Consider the following 17,279-nt stretch of genomic DNA (forward strand, 5'->3'; position numbering starts at 1 on the left):
AATGTACCGGGGACGCATGGAAGAAGGCACAGCATTATCATAATTATCAGCATATCAGCATATCAGCATCAGCATCTCCGGTGGAGGACGTGTTCCTTGTGTTTTTCAGGGCTTCTGTTCTCTTTTTCTCTTTCTTTTCTTTTTTCTGTGCTGGATTCCCCCTGCTTCTCGTAATATTTTTCCTCTACTATTTTATTTTGATCCTCCGGAGACTGCCTGATAGAAAACAGAGATCCTAATATCTGTATAATGGAAGAGATGTTCGTGTTGTGTTTCTTCCTATTTGAGTAGATGTAGACTTGATCTAACCATGGGACTGGACCGGGACATTCAATGTAGATAGATTCAAGTTTTGGTAGCATATTTGGCGTTCCTTTTCCGTTCCAGTGCTCAGCCCTCGCCGCTTTATGATCACTGAGTAGAATTGAGTACGAGCCTGAGCGGCCTAAGCTGGTCAATGATCATGTTGTCATGAACCTGATCCAAAGCAGCGGCAGTCCAGACAGGAAAGCCCCGGTGTGTATAGATACCAATAATTAGCTTACTTCTTTGTACTACCGATCAAGTAGGTATCTATAATATTAGACCTCATATAGACATCCATTCTTCGCCAATAATTCTAGTACTGTCTCATCTGGTCTATGTAGCGTAATGCAAGTATACAAAACGTGAATGACACAATCGGGTAGTGCGCCGATCTGCATCAACCCACAAAAAAGGAGGCACAGCAGCATTGAATACGAGGCTCGCGCCACACCAAACAGGGTCCCTATTCGGCCCCTCATTATAACGAAAAACTGTTGTAACAATACACCAACATCCTTGATCCTGCCATGTAAAGAATAGACTAATCCCTCAAGCTGATTGATCCCTCTTACCTAATTTAGTCTGGTCTATTCTCAGATTGGCTGAACATTGAAGAATCTTAAGCTTATTGTCTCAAATCCTCCGCTATCTTTATCTTTTATCTTATCCACTCCTTTTCACTCTGGGGAAATCAAAGAAGAAAAAAAGGGGACAAAGCTACCACCTTCTCAGCAATCAAGCACCACCAGTCACAATGTTCGAATAACGCACTGCAAACCCAAACACAAACAATTCACAGAAATATAATTATTCCCATCATCCATCGCATCGCATCGGCTAAGAAAACGCCAAAATGCCTCCCTCCCGCTCAAGCATAACAAGCGACAACCCCAACCACGAACGCCTCGAACCCCGACTCCTCCGCGCAACAGAAAATGACGACATAAACGCCCTAGAAACAATCCTCACTCTCGCAGCCTCTCAAAACCAACTAACCGACACATTCCTCCGCACAGCATTAATGCGCAGCGCAGAACGCAACAAAATAAAAGCAACTGAATACCTCCTCTCTCACGGCGCAAAACCAGATCTGCCTCTACCTCATACACATAGTAATGACCGCTTCTCGCCGCTCCTGCGCGCTGTAGATCGTGATCACTGCCACATTGCCCGGTTATTGCTTGGTGCAGGTGCTTCGCCCGACTCTGCGGATAAAGAGGGACGGAGCGCGCTTATGACTGCTGCGTGGAAAAATCATGTGGATCTTTTGGTGTTGCTTCTTGGTAGAGGGGCGGATGTTAATGCGGTTGATTTGAGGAGGAGGAATGCGTTGCATAATCTTGCGGCTGATAGGGAGTGTAGGTTTGGTTGGGATGAGAGTGTTGTGGGGATTCTTTTGAGGGGAGGTTGTGATGTTAATGCTGTTGATGAGCTTGGGAGGACGCCGTTGCATTGGGCCTGTGCTACGGGTAATTGGCACTTGGCGGAACTTTTACTTGGGAATTCTGGTTCTTCGCGGAATCATTCAGGGAATGGAAATGGAAGGAAAGCAGAGATTGATGCGGTTGAGTTGAGAGGAAAAACGGCATTACATGTTGCTACTGCGCATGATCGGACGGATATTGTGCAATTGTTGCTCTTGCATGAGGCGTCGGTTAATGCGTGTAGTGATGGTGGTTGGACACCGTTGCATAATGCCTGTGATAAAGGATGTGAAGGGATAGTGAGGATATTGCTTCGTGCAGGTGCGCATATTAATAGTCAGCTTTTGAATGGGGTTACGGCTTTACATCTTGCGGCACAAGGGGGACATACCGATGTTGTGAAGTGTTTGCTTGAACGGGCAGATTTGAAGAGAAGGGTTCGTGATAATTTTGGATCTACGCCTTTTCTTCGAGCGGCGCAGTTCAAGAGACGGGATATTGTTTTGCTGTTGGCTCCGTTTAATAATGTTGAGTCGCTTTCTGAGGATGTCAAGAGTGCTTCTGCTGCTTTTGAGAGTACAGTTGTTGATTTTGGAAATTTTCATAATGAGAATCGGGTACAGAAGATGAGTGTTTATAATTTGCTGTATGGGAGGGATGTTGAGAATCCGAGAAAACAGGCTGTTACTACTGTTCCCAGTCCGGATGATAGTCGGGCGACGGATTTTCGTTGGATTCATCTTCCGGCTAATAATATGGCGTGGGTGGAGGCTTTGTTGACGAAGTCTTTTATTGAAGAGGGGGCTCATGATGTTGATGGGTTTAAGGGGTTGGAGAAGTCCTTTAACTATCAGCATCGGGGGCAGAAGATTCATTCTCATTTTATGAGGCCGCTTTGTCAGAATACGCCTAGGTCGACGATGCTGAAACGACGTGAGGAGGAGAAGGTGGATGATCCGTCGACGGATGCTCAGTCTGTTTTTACTGATAATAGCTCTGTGTATCAGAAGCAGAAGGGGTTCAGTGGGAAGAAGGGTGATCGACTTGATTCGATGGATGAAGGGAATGGGTGTGGGAATGGAGGTTCAGCAAAGAAGATCAAGAACAACAACAATCAGAAGCGAGGCAAATCAGGGAGTAATCCTGGAACTCCCAAACTTGGAGAATCCAAAACGAAGGGATCATGGGGGATGGCTGATAAAGGTCGAGGAGCGTCACATTTATCATCGACCAGTCTATGCAAAGACCCTCATACTCTTACCTCGGCCTGCAATATCTGTGTGTTTATGCCATATCTTCATTTCGAAACAGAAGAACGCAGAAAGAAAATGCAGGCGGCTATCTCGCGCGCTGAGAAATTATGTTTTCAGCCTCGGAGCATTCAACGAGCACGAACTCGTGATGAGATGCTGATTGATGCGCATCTGTCATCTTCAACCACCTCACTCCATGTTCGCCGGACGCTTGATCAGTTCTTCTACCCTAATATCGATACCCAGAGCCGTGACCAAGATCAGGTTGTATATCGATACCAAACAAAAGGCCCTGGGCGTGATAGCCTGGTAACCGATCCTAAGATCTTCATGGTTGACCAGCTGTGGGTGTGGATATTAGGAGCAAACCTGATTGTCACTAGCTTTCCTCAACGATGGGATCAACCGAAGAACGACCCACTGAATGTGCTAGATGGGATTATTGAGGATATCAATTCCAAAACTCGCGATCCTGTAAAGTCTGTCTATGACCTGGCAATTATCATCACCAACCGGTGTTCTGGTGTTTTTGACCGACATCGTCTGGGCGATGACGAATATCAATTCCTAGATATGTTCGAATCTTCAATCGGTATAGCTACTGACCGAGAGACACTCCTATTCAAACGATTCAACCATGCCTCCGCACAAGCATCAAGCTGGCTGAAAAGTCACCGAAAATTGAACAAATTCTCCCAAAACCGCCCATCATCTGGACCGAATGGAGTCGCGGAGCCAGAAATTCCCGACTCAGATGATGAGTATTGTCACGGAGATGGATCCCCTCTTTGGGTCGACGATTTGCTCGATATCGGCGAAGAAACTGATCTTCTAGCGGAGACGAAAGATATCCGCGATGAACTGAACATGATCCGCACTGTTTTGGAGCACCAGAAACACGTCCTTGTCGACTTCCAAGAGGTCATTTGTGAAGTTTACCAGGGTCAACACCGTTCTCAGTACGAGGTTAAAAAGCGTTTCAAAGATCAACAGCGTATGATAGATATGCACCTCAAAGATCTCGACCGCATGGATAAACAGGCCGAACGAATCTATCACTCTATTACCGATTTGCTTGATCTCAAGCAAAAACATGCTAATGCCTTCGAGGCCCGTTTCGCCCGTGACCAGGCAGCTGGAACATCCCGACAAAGCAAGACGATCATGGTTTTCACTATCGTCACAATTGTCTTCCTGCCATTATCCTTCATAACATCCATTTTCACTATCAACATGAAAGCATTCAATGATCTAACCCTTGGATACGTCGCAAAATATACGTTTGGTATTGGCTTTGCGATTTCAATCCCCCTTGTCTTTGTTGCGCTTTCATTGGATGATATCGGTGATCTCTTCAGCCATGCAAAACGCATGTTATCGCGGAGAGGTCCATCCGAACGGAATGATGGAAATGGAAATGGAAATTCACAGTCGTTGGAAATTGAGAAGATTCTTAGTCTGGCGAGATCGCGCAGGAGTGCGGAGTTGGATTATGGGAATAGTTTGTTGCCTGTTTCTACTCGTGGTACTGCTGCCTCGAGGAGGTCGGGCCTTGATGCTAATGTTTTGGCGAATGGGTTTCCAAGAAAACAACTATGAGTGCCCGGAGATGTGGAGTATACGCCGCTGTACTCTTTTACGATAACATGATTTATGACTATATTTAAAAATTTCTTTCTTTTGGGTCATTTGGAATCCTACTTGAACTATCTTTTGCATCCACTTTCATCTGGCATGGATTCCCTCGTCAATGCATGATATACAAATCACAAAAATGTGTCAGACAAAACAAAAAAAAAACTACGTATTTAATAAAATCGCTATGCCAATTAAAAAATTCGAAACAATCTATAAGTTCATACCAAATGATCCACATCATCTAAAGTTGCATACCCTCATAGCCTGAGATGCTCGAGCCACTCTTTCCATCCCCAATAATAACAGCGGGGTGATAAACGTTCATAACAACCATAGCGATGAACATCATAACCGCATCAAAGATATAAGAGAAAACCTCATGCGTCATAATATACCCATCAAATCCATACTTGTACTCGATGAGACGGAAAATGGACCGGATCAAAATAAGCGCACTAACAATGTACAGTGCCAAAAGCACTGTAGCCCAATTGCGCTGCTTCCAGCCCTTTCCAACAGCCATATGGCGTTCCGAAGAGGCTTTAGCTGTGGGACTTCTATTGATACGGAAATGAAAGATTGCAGCGACGATGACGAAGAAGCCGAAGAAGAGGAGCTGGACGACCAATCCACCGATCACGACATTGGAACCCAGGTTACGGGTGCTGGTTTTCTTGCTGGCCATTAAGCCGCCACCTATGAAATCGGATATTAACATCTGGATTGAATCATTGTTGATTTGGAAGGTGTTGATTGGAGAGTGAACTTACCACCTGCTTGGAGTAGGAAAGAGAATACATCGCCTGAGACGAAGATCTTCGTCATCCATTTCACGGGGACAACGCTTAGTTCTTCGGCGTGTAGATAACGCACCAGTCTTCCGAGAACCATGTATACCGATGCAGCGTATAGTGGTGGAGCCAGGAGAATCAAAACTGATTGCATAGCGTAGATAGGGACGGAGCTGAGATTATTATGTGCGATGACTCGGCAGATGTAACCGATGACTTGGACTATTTGTTTTGTATTAGCACTTTGGGTAAATTCTTTGAAGGGGAAGACTGAAGTATGGGATAACATACAGATTCCACCTATCACGAAGGGAATGAAGTACCAGCATCGTGCTTTCGTTAATTGCCATAGGTGATAGAGTGTTGAAGCCGCGAAAATGATGATAAAGATGACACCCGCCGCTATGGAGGGCTCATACCCGTAAAGGTTGTCGCGATTCATGGTAGGGTTTGTTGGAATTGACGTGGGATGTACATCTTAATTGAGGAAAGGGGATGGGAGGATCTTTATATCGGCTTTAAAAATATTCAATCAAAGTCCGCAGCGTATCCATGTTCTCAGCCACGTTACCTGGCCGTGCCAAGCACTAAATTAATCTAGATCCACTCGGTTGTAGGGTCGGCTTACAAGGCGAGGTCCGTGGGGATCTTGCCCATCCAGGTAGTTTAGATCTATACAGTCAACGTAATTGGTGGATATGGATTGGATCTACAAGCTAGAGTTTCGGAGAATCTATTCCAGCATTTAGGCAGTCATCTAAAGAAGATTATTGTACTTGAAATAGAACTTTTCTCACTTCTTTAAACCTATAACGGTTCAATGTGGGGCGCGGCTAGCGTGGAGCCGAGTCGAATCCGTATCCGTATCCGCGAACCTCCGTACCCGTATTCGAATCTGACTTAATATTCTGCAGGACCCCCATTCTCACCTTAAAACTAAGCTCCCGAGCCACTTTATACAATGGGACCGCGGAGAACACACCGAAAGAGCCGCAATGGATGTCCCCAATGCAAGGCGCGGAGATTAAAGGTTTTTTCTACCCGGCCAGCTACCCAGCTACCAGCTACCCGATTGATCCGAACTTCTTCTCATGATTCAGTAGTGCGACGAACGATACCCATGCACTAACTGCGCCAAACATAATGTTCACTGTGAATATGTTGCTCGAGCTGAGTCGATTACCGCGGACGCTGGGACACCCGCGTCTACCGTATCGCCGGTTACTCAGCCCCAAACACAGACACATATACAGGGCCAAACACAGACACAGCCGCAGACCAACCCTCACCCATATGCAGACACACCTAGTTCAGACTATCAGCGTACACCTGATTCAGGGACTGAAGTGGAGCAAAGGCTAAATCTACTTGGTATCTTACCGGGCTCACGGCAAGATGACGCCCCCATCCACAATTCAGATGATTGGTCTCTTGATTTGGAATTGATGCACCATTTTTCCACCGTGACTTGCAACACAATGGCACGTCGTGAAGATGTACGTCATGTCTGGCGAGTCATATTTCCATTAGAAGGCTATACAAACAAATACCTCATGCATGGTATCTTAGCTCTTGCTGCCTTGCACCGCGCATATCTTCTTCCAACTCCACAACAGAAGGAAAAGTATGTCAAAATTGCAGCCTATCATATATCCACTGGTTTGGTAGAGTTTCGAGAACTCATTACCTCGCCTGTAGATCCTAAAAATTGGCAACCGGTCTTTTGCTTTACTAGTATAATCAACGTGTATCTTCTTGCCGTTGCGATTAGATCAGGCACCGGCAGATGGCCGGCTCCTATCTCGAATCTGATTGAGGCTTTCGCAAGTGTGAAGGGTTTACAGGCTCTAATGGGGCCTTTCCTACATTCTATTCGAAAGACTCAGCTTGCACCTCTTGTCAATGGAATTTGGCTTGTAGACCCTGAAATAATTCCGAGGTAAGGTTATTTCCCATCGGCAGATTTACTACTTGTCGACTAAGAAAAACCTGACTGACTTGAACAGCATTTCGCAAACATCACAATCTTTACTTCCACCCGATACCTGGGTCCAAGCTTCCCGACTACATAATCTCATCGATAACTATGTATTCCCGCTACCAGGCCCAGGATCAAATACTACGTACGAAGATCGAAACGGCTCCGAGACGATTAATAATCCACCAGAGCGTCGAAAGGACTACAAAACAGCCCTTGAATCACTCGAACGCTCTTTTCGAGCGGCAGAGATCGCTGGAATGCATATGGAATGTGGAATAATCTTCTTGTTTGCGCACCCGCTCAGCAAACAGTTTCATGACGATTTGGAGGCATCCGAGCCTGCTGCCCTGGTTATATTGGCTCATTATTGCGTTCTTGTGCAACTTGTTGATCAAGTTTGGTATATGGATGGACTTGCGTGGCAATTGTTGGAGGATATTGAGAATAATTTACAGCCTGGATTTGAGGAGTGGCTTGTTTGGCCGAAACAGTGGGTTTATCGGCGACGATGAATGTTTTTGGTCTTGAGATTAGATATCCTAACTGTGTATTTCGTTCACTTATAAACCTTCATGATAGAAACTGTTTTCTAGATGTTGAAATTTGGAGTTCAAATGTTATCAAAAGCCGATGATAGCAAGAGTCTTCAAGTTGATAGTATGACTATTCATTCAGAAACAGTTGCTGCCTTTGACTTTTGTTCTTTCTCCCACTGCCACTTGAAGTTATCAATTTTCTTCACTTCAATATCAATTGAAGTTTTCCCCTTCTTCGTATTTGGCCATAGGATCAAGCCCCTTAGCCCGGAGCACCCGGAACCAATGCCATGCAGGCCCATACTCTAACCCAGCCACCAAATACAAAAGTTTTTAGCCAACGGCATTAGTTTCCTGGAGAGGATAGCCTGCTTGCTCGAATTGGCCAATGACATCTTCGCCGATACCATAGTATAATTCTTCATATTCTCCAAAAATCAGATACTCGAGCCACGTCACTACTTATGCAAAATACTCCATTTTTCGTGGAATCGACAAAAATAACAAGAGTCAGAGATTCAAGTGTTCGCAGAACGGGCGCTAAATACCCATACCCCTGCACACAAATTGAGGTGACTAATTTGTTATGACACACATTCTACCATTTCAAGCTTGAGAATCTGTTTAGGGATCATATATAACCGATTAAAAGTTGACATTATTTTTGGCATTCATTCATTGCACGGACAAAATATCATTGACATTTCGCTTGGACGTTTGTGCTTGCTCTGGGTGCAATAGAAGGATAATCGAGGGCGATCATTTACCCCTTCAGGTAGTATACACTTATTTGTTTTATACTAATAATTTAAAACTATACTGGTCTTTGATTCCTGAATGGCTTATTAAAAATCCCGATATAAAAGTTGCAACTTCAATCTGCGGAGCTGCAAAATTGAAACAGCTGCCTAGCACGAGATACCATGATGATTGTTGCAAACAATCTATCATTACTATCAACCACCAATATTTCAACCTTCATTTCTTTTTAAATGTTCAAGTTGCTGCCTTGGCTGTCTTGAATATAAATAGGCCTCCACCCTCTGCGGAGAACTTACCTTTTACAACACCCCGACTTTCCATTCATCTCTGATCAAAGGTTCATTCAATACTTCCTATACTTGATTAAGAAATGAGTTTGATTTGACCCTTGAAATCTACTATAAGAGGGCTTCTTTATGAACTGTGAGTATACTGAATGAGTTGATATGAAGTGGAGTGGTATTTCACGGGAGACGGGTTAAGTTCATATCTGGAGGATCTAAACGATGTGAATCTAGGTGAATGGAGCGAATTCTGAGACGATGATTGTGCTAATATGGCTATTCAGGAACCTAAGGCTTACATCGATGATATTGAAGTTAGTGAACGAACAAATACCAGGGAAAAGCCCAATGCAAACACAAGTCAAATTCCACGTCATCATTGCATGGGCTCAAATTGAAGTACAATGCGTTAATCAGGAATGGTACATTAAATTTTAATGGGAGACAGAAATTTTTGAAAAAATTCAAGCACTTGACTGTTTCGTGGACGAGATCAGCAGACTACATGGCCTTATTCATTGTTGCCGCGTGTCAGGTGACCCCCTTTCCTTCTGCCTCGCAAGATAGCTTAGCTAGTATGAATAAGACAGACTTCCCCTGATTCCTTGATTCCCAGTAACATTCATGGAGAACTTGATCAACACCAAGGCCCTTCAAAACACAATAATTGAAAGACCGGGCTTTGAAACTTCATACGAGTCAGACTCAGAATGGAAAGGAGGTTTAGGCCAAAGCTTGCAAAAAAGGGCGCGCGATTACAATCTTGATGAGTGCAATGCTTTTCCATGCCTCATCTTTCATCCAAGTCTTCCTATACCCTAAGGTATACATGACCCCAATCTGACCATCAGTCTTATCAACCTGAAGTTTCATTTATTCATTGTAAGCATACAAGATACTTTGACACGCAAAATGGATTTCTATGATACAAGTGACGCGTTGAGCTCGTATCATAAAGATCATAAGAATGATGAGATGTGGTTTTGACGGAATGGATCAAATCAAGTAATGAAGAGTTTCCGATTGTCCCTGAACCAAGAAGGTGAAATGGGATGAGGACGACAGCCGTGTAATGAACAGGCTATTCAAGGCTATTCAAGGACACGTCGTTGCCACCGGCGACAGAATAGTTAGTTTAGCTTAGTGCAGGAGGGCTCGCCTCCTTTGAAGGAATCAAGTTCTTTTCTCCTATTTTTTTTTGCTGTGTTCCAGTAGCCCGGTAACAAACGTTCACCTGCATCAAGCTTTAGAATCAAAGGCTTATACCCACGAGATCAATGTCAGGCAACCATCGAGGAGTTTGTAGACTAGTCTGCCGTTCGGCACATCCACAGTAGTTCATAACCGGTTACAGTTTAGTGACCTGGATGACTTCCATGTAGTATAACTTCAATGTTGGTTTTAGCATCAATTTGATCATAGTTGCCAGCATAGTCTTTTATGGGCTGTTTGCCCGGGATTCCATTTGTTGTCAGTCTAAAAGTTGTTTCTCTCTTTGAAGGTTATTCTTGGATCCCTGTGTCGGTTTGCTTTAGGGTTTCTTATAAAGTTTGTAAAATTAAAGTTGATGAGAATGGAAATGGAAATGGTAGATTTATGTATACCACTCGTGTACACTGAGGCAAACCCGAGTGGGGATTTCTCATTGAAACGCAAAACGATAACTATAGAGCAATTTCACTAATTAAAATCCCAGAACGCCAAAATAGAAAATAATCACAATTTAAATGACCCATCCTGTCTGGAGATTACTCCACAGGAATATTCACGTATCCGTTCTCCTCAACCTCCGACTCGCTTTCCTCCTCTTCACGAGCTGCCTGATTTTCGGCATGATGCTCATCTAGCACCATACCGTTGTCCTCCTTGGAAGCACCCCAGCTTTCCTCATTGTAACACTCCTCACAATTGATTGGGATCTCCTTACACAGGGCTCCCTTGTTTGGAAGCTCCTCCTTCGGAATGGTGACTACCAAGACACCATCCTCAAGGTTGGCAGAGATCCGATCAACAAGGACAGAAGCGGGGACATAGGGAGTTCCAAGACGAACGACTCTCTCAAATGCACCGATTTCCTGGGAACGCTCCTCCATAGCAAGAGTCTGATGCAGCTCCTCGTTCATACCGGGTCGATGAACGATACCTGAAAGGCGTAGAACTGATTCCTCAGGATCGTATTGGAGGTTGAGATCGCTCTTCTTGGCACCGGGGAGAGAGACGTGTACGATGTAGTTGTCGGATGTATCGAAGACATCGACGGCGGGGGTGAAGTGAAATGTGTTCTGGGGGCCTGAGAATGGTGATCCAAATGGCCATAGCATATGCTGAATGGCGTGATGGTGTCGCATAGCTCCGGGGAATCCGGGTCCATGATGTTTACCATGCCACATGCCGTGACCGTGACCGTGACGACCTCCCTTGTGGTGGCCCTTTCCGTGAAATTCACTACCAGCACCGGACATGTGATAGGGGTGCGCGTGTGGGTGTGGGTGACCGAATCCGAATGCGTGAGGTCCATGGGGTCCACCATGACCACGCTTACCGAATTTACCGAAGCCACCTTTGTGTCCTGGTCCATGACCGTGGCGACCCTTGCAGCCTTTACCGCCGCGCTCGGCTTTGCCGGCGCCATGACGACCCTTGTGCTTATCCTTGCGGCCGTGGCGGGGCTCACCCTCAGAGTCGGAGCTGGTGGGCGTGTGGATGTCTTTCTCCTGGTCCTCGGGGGTCACAGTTTCGGCGCGCGATTCTACTTCGGCACGTTCGCCCATTTCGGCGTCCTCGTTTTGATGGTCGTTGTTCCATTTGTTGCGGCCATGGTGACCATGGTGACCACGGCGACCGAAGCGGCCCTTGTGCTTCTCCTTGCGACCATGGCGGCCCTCGCCGTCGGAGCCGGAGGCGTTAATATCTTTCTCCTGATTTTCAGGAGTCAAAGTCTCGGCTGATTGTGTCGCGTCACCGGTTTGCTCTGCGTCGGTATTTTCGTCGTGCCACTTGTGGCCATGGCGACGACCGCCACGGCCGTGGCGACCCTTGTGGCCGTGTTCGGCGGGGCCTCCCCATCCCCAGGCTGAAGGGGGACCATGGTGGTAGTGGTGGTTGCGACCGCTGAAACCCCAGGGAGCAAAGTGGGGAGGGGGACCATGGTGGTGAGGGCCGGGGCCATGGTGACCTCCGCGCGCGAAAAAGGGTGGTTCTCCAGACCAGTTACTGGAGATTCAAAAGATGACCACGGATGGTTGAGATCGTAGATGGAAGCCATCTTGGTTGGGTGGTGATAGATGTCAAGCTATCCGTATTTAAATCTATGGTGATAGATTTGAAGAAGTCGGATAATATGATGAAAGTGTAAGAGGGAAAAGAAAAGTCAAGACCAAAGCAAATAGTGCGATGTGAGTTGATGTAGAAATATGGGGAGATGGAAGAAGGCGAGAACTTATATAGTCGTGAGTCCAGGCATCCAGCATTGAAGGTGCATGAATAGTCGTCACCCATACTAACCCGTAATAGAACTCTTGTTGCCTTGAATTTAGTCCCTGAAACTATAACGCCTCCGCAACTGAGTCATGTCCGAGATATTCACATTTCCAGAATATGCCGGACCCAAAAGGATGATATCCGATGACTGCGGAGGATTTAGAGCTCGGGGAGGCAAAAACCAAGGATGCTGATCTCTCTCAGCCTGGTCGAATCGGGGATTCAAGTCCGAATTGTGTGCTGAAGTGGAGAATAGTGGGTCTGTAGCTCGGGCGATGGATGCACAGCCACATACCAGCCACGTAGCAGCCATGGCTGACTCATCTGCTTATATGTGCCGGGGAATCGCGGGTTCCAGTTATGTATGTGTCTGATTTAGTTTCCCGTGTAATTCCGAATTCAGCCACACAACATTTGAACATTCAATCTTTCCCATGTGTCTAAATAATGCTATGAATATTACTAATTCTATACATTTCTTTATTATTTTGCCAAGCTACTATGTATAAATGGAGGTTTTTCTTTCCACGTTGAACCCCTAATATAGTGGTTCAACCCCTAACACCTTTACAACCATATGTATGGTGTTAAAATGGCCAAACTACTGGGATGTAGCGCGCTCAATATTTTAACAACGCCAATGACACAAATCTATCCGATGAATTACAGGCTCAAACAGGAGACATAAATCTCAGGGTAGTAATCAAAAATGCTTGAGGGAGTACGGAGCGATCTATGGGGGCCCTCGAACACTTCACTGCAGACAGGGTAACCTCAGATACAAGTGTAAACGCCTTGTTCCCAACAATACTACTTCACAAGTTGATTCCTGTACTTCAACATAGCGCGCCGGCACTTATCATAAATATCGGCTTGCTTACAGATATGGGTATCGCGCTGACAGGATACTATGCGGCGAGCAAGGCATATCTAATGAAGTTGGCTGAAGTGATCAGTCGTGAGATGAGGCTGGGTCATCACGATATTGAAGTACTGGGTATTCGAGTTGGGGGTGTCTGGAGTACAGGACAGATGGTCGCTCCTGCCAAGGGATTATTTGCGCCTGATGCGGTCACGATGGCTAAAGCTGTGCTTGCGCGTGTGGGGTGTGGAGGGATTGTCGTTGTGGGACATTGGGCGCACGCGTTACAGTTTGAAGCTATCTAGCTTTTGCCGGGATTTATTCGGGAGTACTTTCTTACTCATGCGGCTAGTGATTGGGAGATGGAACAGAAGAAGAAAATTTGATATGTGGAAGTATCCTTACAGATTATTGTAGGGCTCTATTGGTTCTATTGGGTCGAACTTGTATGGCCTTTGCACGGTTCGCATGAGGTTGTCGGCTATCGAGCGTTGAAGAATCCAAGGCTCAGTGCCCTATTATAACACCCTGGAAAATTTAGGGCCAAATACGCATAATTAATCTAGGATTACTGAGACATTAGAAGTCATGTTATCTGAGTATCGACTTAAAGGACAAAGTATTGGCTTATTAAGTAAGGGCATTCGAATTATTTCCATTGAAATACGATGAGACATTTAATTATTAAATGCTATAATTTCAACTCCAAATGAATTAAACTCCATTTACCGGCCCACATACTTCATCTCCAAATATCTTGCCGGTATGTATGTCAAAGCCGTCACGACAAACGTAAACTGGTTAGCGACATCGCCTCCAGCATCTCCGATCAACTTAGCAAGAGGCCCAACGAACCATGTCTCATCCATACCCATGACCCACGCGACAATTCCAAGCCCGAAGGCGACACCAGCGCCAATACCCAGGGGCAGTCTGGATGGATCATTCCATCCTTCTAAATCGTAATTCTCATATCTGCCCTTACGGAAGATGTAGTGTTCCTCAAAAAGAATCACAGCATAGCTGGTACACCAATATCCCAGCAAGCTCAGGAAATCCTGTAGATAAGTGTTCAGCTTCTGTCGGCCGCCAATGGATAGGGCAAGAATCAAAGCGAAGCAGAAAAGGGTCCAGATGAATCGAGGGATACGAGCGAAAGGTCTTGAGATTTGTTGGAAAGAAATGGCGGAACTGTAGATACTGATGACGTTGACGTTGATTCCGGAGAGAACGAGGAGTGTGAGGAGGAATTTTGCAAAGCCATGAGGGTAGAGCATTTCTTGAATCAGATATCCGACTCCTTGATTGTCGTATGTATCTGCCCATTCGGGCTTGTTGTTCAATGCAGAAGCGACGACACAACCAGCTACCATGCCGATGGAGGTGGGGATACAGATACCAAAGGTAGTCATGAGGAATACCTTGACGCGATTCACGTTGGTGGGGTAGTGAACATAGTAGTCACTAGCCATTGTGCACCATGAGGCGCTGGATCCATAGACAACGGCAAAGAGATTCAGACAAGCGCCTGAGAAGGTGAGCCCGCTGACGGTAGGGGGCGATGTGTTATCGGCATATTTTCCAGTCTGGCCGAAGATGATCATGAAAATGATGAAGAAGACAAACCAAGCATATCGTTCATAGATGAGAATAGCGTTCAATCCCACAAATGAGATGAGTAAAGCCACGACGGCGAGAATGACAATACCCAAGATCAAAGAGACGTGCCCATCAGACACGGCGGTCAAGGCTAGACCTCCTGTAATACAGGAGACAGCTGCCCATCCAAGTTGTTGAATACCATTCAATATGGCGACCAACTTATTTGGCCACCAACCGAAACTGTATCGACTCACACTGATCTGGCGCAAACCAGTCGCGGCACCAAAAGTCGCGCAAAATCCGGTAAGGCAGGAAGCAATCATGGAGGCGAAAATAGTGAGTAGAATTGATTGCTTGAGAGTCAATCCAAATTCCCATCCAAGAAATCCAGTCGCGAAGCAAGAGGTGTTCATGGTACCACTGGCCCAGAGCAATGCCATGGATAATTCCTCCACCCAATGGACCTTTCTCTTCTCCTCGGGCCGTTTGCGAGTGATGGCCTCAGACTCAATACCCAATTTCTTGTCCATTCGCGCCTCAAACGCGCGCATCCTGGCGAAAGGGCCAGTCCCCTGCTCGAAAATTTCATTATCGGCGGACCTCCCTGAGGAATTTTCGTCAACGGTGGTGATGTTAGCCTCGTCGAGGCCTTTTTCCGGATCGTAAGCCATAGTGAGGTAAAAGTGCTGCTGGCTAGCTGGCTAGAGCGACGGAGATAGCCAGAGAAGAGGGAGCGCCAGAGAACAGCAAACAGCTTTTTTAGAAAAAGAAAATTGAGTGAAGGATTGACTATCTCACGTGGGTCTATTTGAAGCGATGCGGGGAAATTAGCCCTGGAGATAACACTTTCCCATCTACAAACTAGTTGATTTGGTTGGAACCAATCAGCAATCCTTTACGGCCGGAGTCCGGTTTACTGATACACACTGTATGCCGGTCGCGCTTGCCACCCCAAAACTACACACGGCACAGCTTATTGGTCAATATTGGTCAATGTGGTCGGGAGAACCCTGCGAAGGTAGAAGCGAGGAGATTCTATAAGTGACAGGGTATATGATAAGAACCTCAATCTCTATAAATCTCCTTCATGATTTATTCCACACACAGAGGAATGAACTATCCCCACGGATTTACTTCAGACGCGTGGAATTTTTGGTTTTGCCTTTTCCAACCCACAAGTCTCGGGCGGATCCAGAGTTCCAGAAGGCTTAGGAGAACCTTATCTCCCAAGAGATAACTGTTTACCCACATGCGACTTGGCACCTCGACATGAACATGAAGTAAGGAAGAATTCGCCTCGTGGACATCAAACATACACACCAGACCGCTTCAGTACTAGCAAGATATTCCCTGCCACCAACCGAACATAGCTGAAGTGATTGCATTTATTGGGACATCTGGATCATTTCCTTGATTTCAGTTCAAAGGGTTGACTCGGGCTTCCCGACAATCACCATCTCCGAATCGCGCTAGTCATAAGTCCACAATGTAACCAGCCTCCTCACTGCCCCCCCCCCCCCCCCCTTTGGCCTTTTTTTTCCCGTCTTGAATACGAATTAGGGTGCGAGCGCCGTTCTGTCTTGTGGGGCTGCCCGGTTCTTACCCACCAATAGATAGTGGATTGGGGGGTTGTTCCCCCATGAAAGTAAGACAGCTGTTTCGAAGGATAGAAGAACCTTCGAAGTATCTGCCCTACTGATTACGGGGTAGGATGAGCCAAGACATTCATTCCACAAAGAGAAAACACGGAGGTAGATACGAGATACGCCACCGGATCCTAGAAGTATTTGTCTTTGGGGAATTGGGACGGGCGACGGAGTACTCCGAGGTCATTCACAGTATTAGCTTGACTGATTTGACCAATTCCATTCCAGCATTCTGGGACCACGGGACTGTAACTCCATAGTAATATCTAGCCTTATCAGGTGTGGATTACTGTATATACTTGCATCTGGTGAACTTGCATCTGTGTGGCATGACTGTGATGCCTGAGGTGTCGAACCTGTATCACCTGACCCTCAGTCACTAGTCTATATTTTGATGTTCGCATTCCTCGTCTTCTCCCTCTCTTCCAACCCTCATGAAAAAGAAATGTTGCTATCTTTCGGGATTTTCGAACCCACATGAAGAGAAGGGACCATGCCTGGTTCTTCCGATCGACCTCAGTGGCACGTGAGATGAACTTTTCACCGATGACTCCGAACGGTTCCGGCTTTCCCCTTGAGGATAGTAGATCGACTACTAGATCTCAACCCTGAGAGAATGGATGTTCGGGAACATGAGAACCCGATACGATGTGGGTTCTTGTGGATCTGAACAGAGGAATCATCCCTTTGTTCCGATCCGATTCTATCCTTTTC

General features: G+C 46.0%; 6 protein-coding genes across 6 annotated transcripts; 3 read left to right on the top strand and 3 right to left on the bottom strand.

Annotated features, from left to right (window-relative positions):
- Positions 1 to 1,159: 1,159 nt before the first annotated feature.
- On the top strand, positions 1,160 to 4,582 carry N7478_001269 (ankyrin repeat protein; the record flags this gene model as incomplete). Its single annotated transcript, XM_056917484.1, has 1 exon — positions 1,160 to 4,582. The coding sequence occupies one exon, from the start codon at positions 1,160 to 1,162 to the stop codon at positions 4,580 to 4,582; it is 3,423 nt and encodes a 1,140-aa protein (XP_056785364.1).
- A 280-nt stretch (positions 4,583 to 4,862) lies between these two features.
- Positions 4,863 to 5,854, bottom strand: N7478_001270 (RTA1 domain-containing protein; the record flags this gene model as incomplete). The annotated part of the gene is made up of 3 exons (XM_056917485.1): positions 4,863 to 5,317; positions 5,392 to 5,634; positions 5,704 to 5,854. The coding sequence occupies 3 exons, from the start codon at positions 5,852 to 5,854 to the stop codon at positions 4,863 to 4,865; spliced, it is 849 nt and encodes a 282-aa protein (XP_056785365.1).
- A 1,036-nt stretch (positions 5,855 to 6,890) lies between these two features.
- Positions 6,891 to 7,905, top strand: N7478_001271 (uncharacterized protein; the record flags this gene model as incomplete). The annotated part of the gene is made up of 2 exons (XM_056917486.1): positions 6,891 to 7,351; positions 7,419 to 7,905. 2 exons carry the CDS (start codon positions 6,891 to 6,893, stop codon positions 7,903 to 7,905), a joined length of 948 nt encoding a protein of 315 aa, XP_056785366.1.
- A 2,818-nt stretch (positions 7,906 to 10,723) lies between these two features.
- N7478_001272 (Hsp20/alpha crystallin family protein) lies at positions 10,724 to 12,240 on the bottom strand (the record flags this gene model as incomplete). Its single annotated transcript, XM_056917487.1, has 2 exons — positions 10,724 to 11,893; positions 11,938 to 12,240. The coding sequence occupies 2 exons, from the start codon at positions 12,238 to 12,240 to the stop codon at positions 10,724 to 10,726; spliced, it is 1,473 nt and encodes a 490-aa protein (XP_056785367.1).
- A 1,100-nt stretch (positions 12,241 to 13,340) lies between these two features.
- On the top strand, positions 13,341 to 13,622 carry N7478_001273 (uncharacterized protein; the record flags this gene model as incomplete). Its single annotated transcript, XM_056917488.1, has 1 exon — positions 13,341 to 13,622. The coding sequence occupies one exon, from the start codon at positions 13,341 to 13,343 to the stop codon at positions 13,620 to 13,622; it is 282 nt and encodes a 93-aa protein (XP_056785368.1).
- Positions 13,623 to 14,042: 420 nt separating this feature from the next.
- On the bottom strand, positions 14,043 to 15,590 carry N7478_001274 (putative nucleoside transporter; the record flags this gene model as incomplete). The annotated part of the gene is made up of 1 exon (XM_056917489.1): positions 14,043 to 15,590. The coding sequence occupies one exon, from the start codon at positions 15,588 to 15,590 to the stop codon at positions 14,043 to 14,045; it is 1,548 nt and encodes a 515-aa protein (XP_056785369.1).
- Between the last annotated feature and the right edge of the window lie 1,689 nt (positions 15,591 to 17,279).

The sequence above is a fragment of the Penicillium angulare genome (assembly GCF_028827245.1).
Source record: "Penicillium angulare strain IBT 27051 chromosome Unknown utg000001l_segment0_segment0, whole genome shotgun sequence".
Taxonomy (NCBI): Eukaryota; Fungi; Ascomycota; class Eurotiomycetes; order Eurotiales; family Aspergillaceae; genus Penicillium; species Penicillium angulare.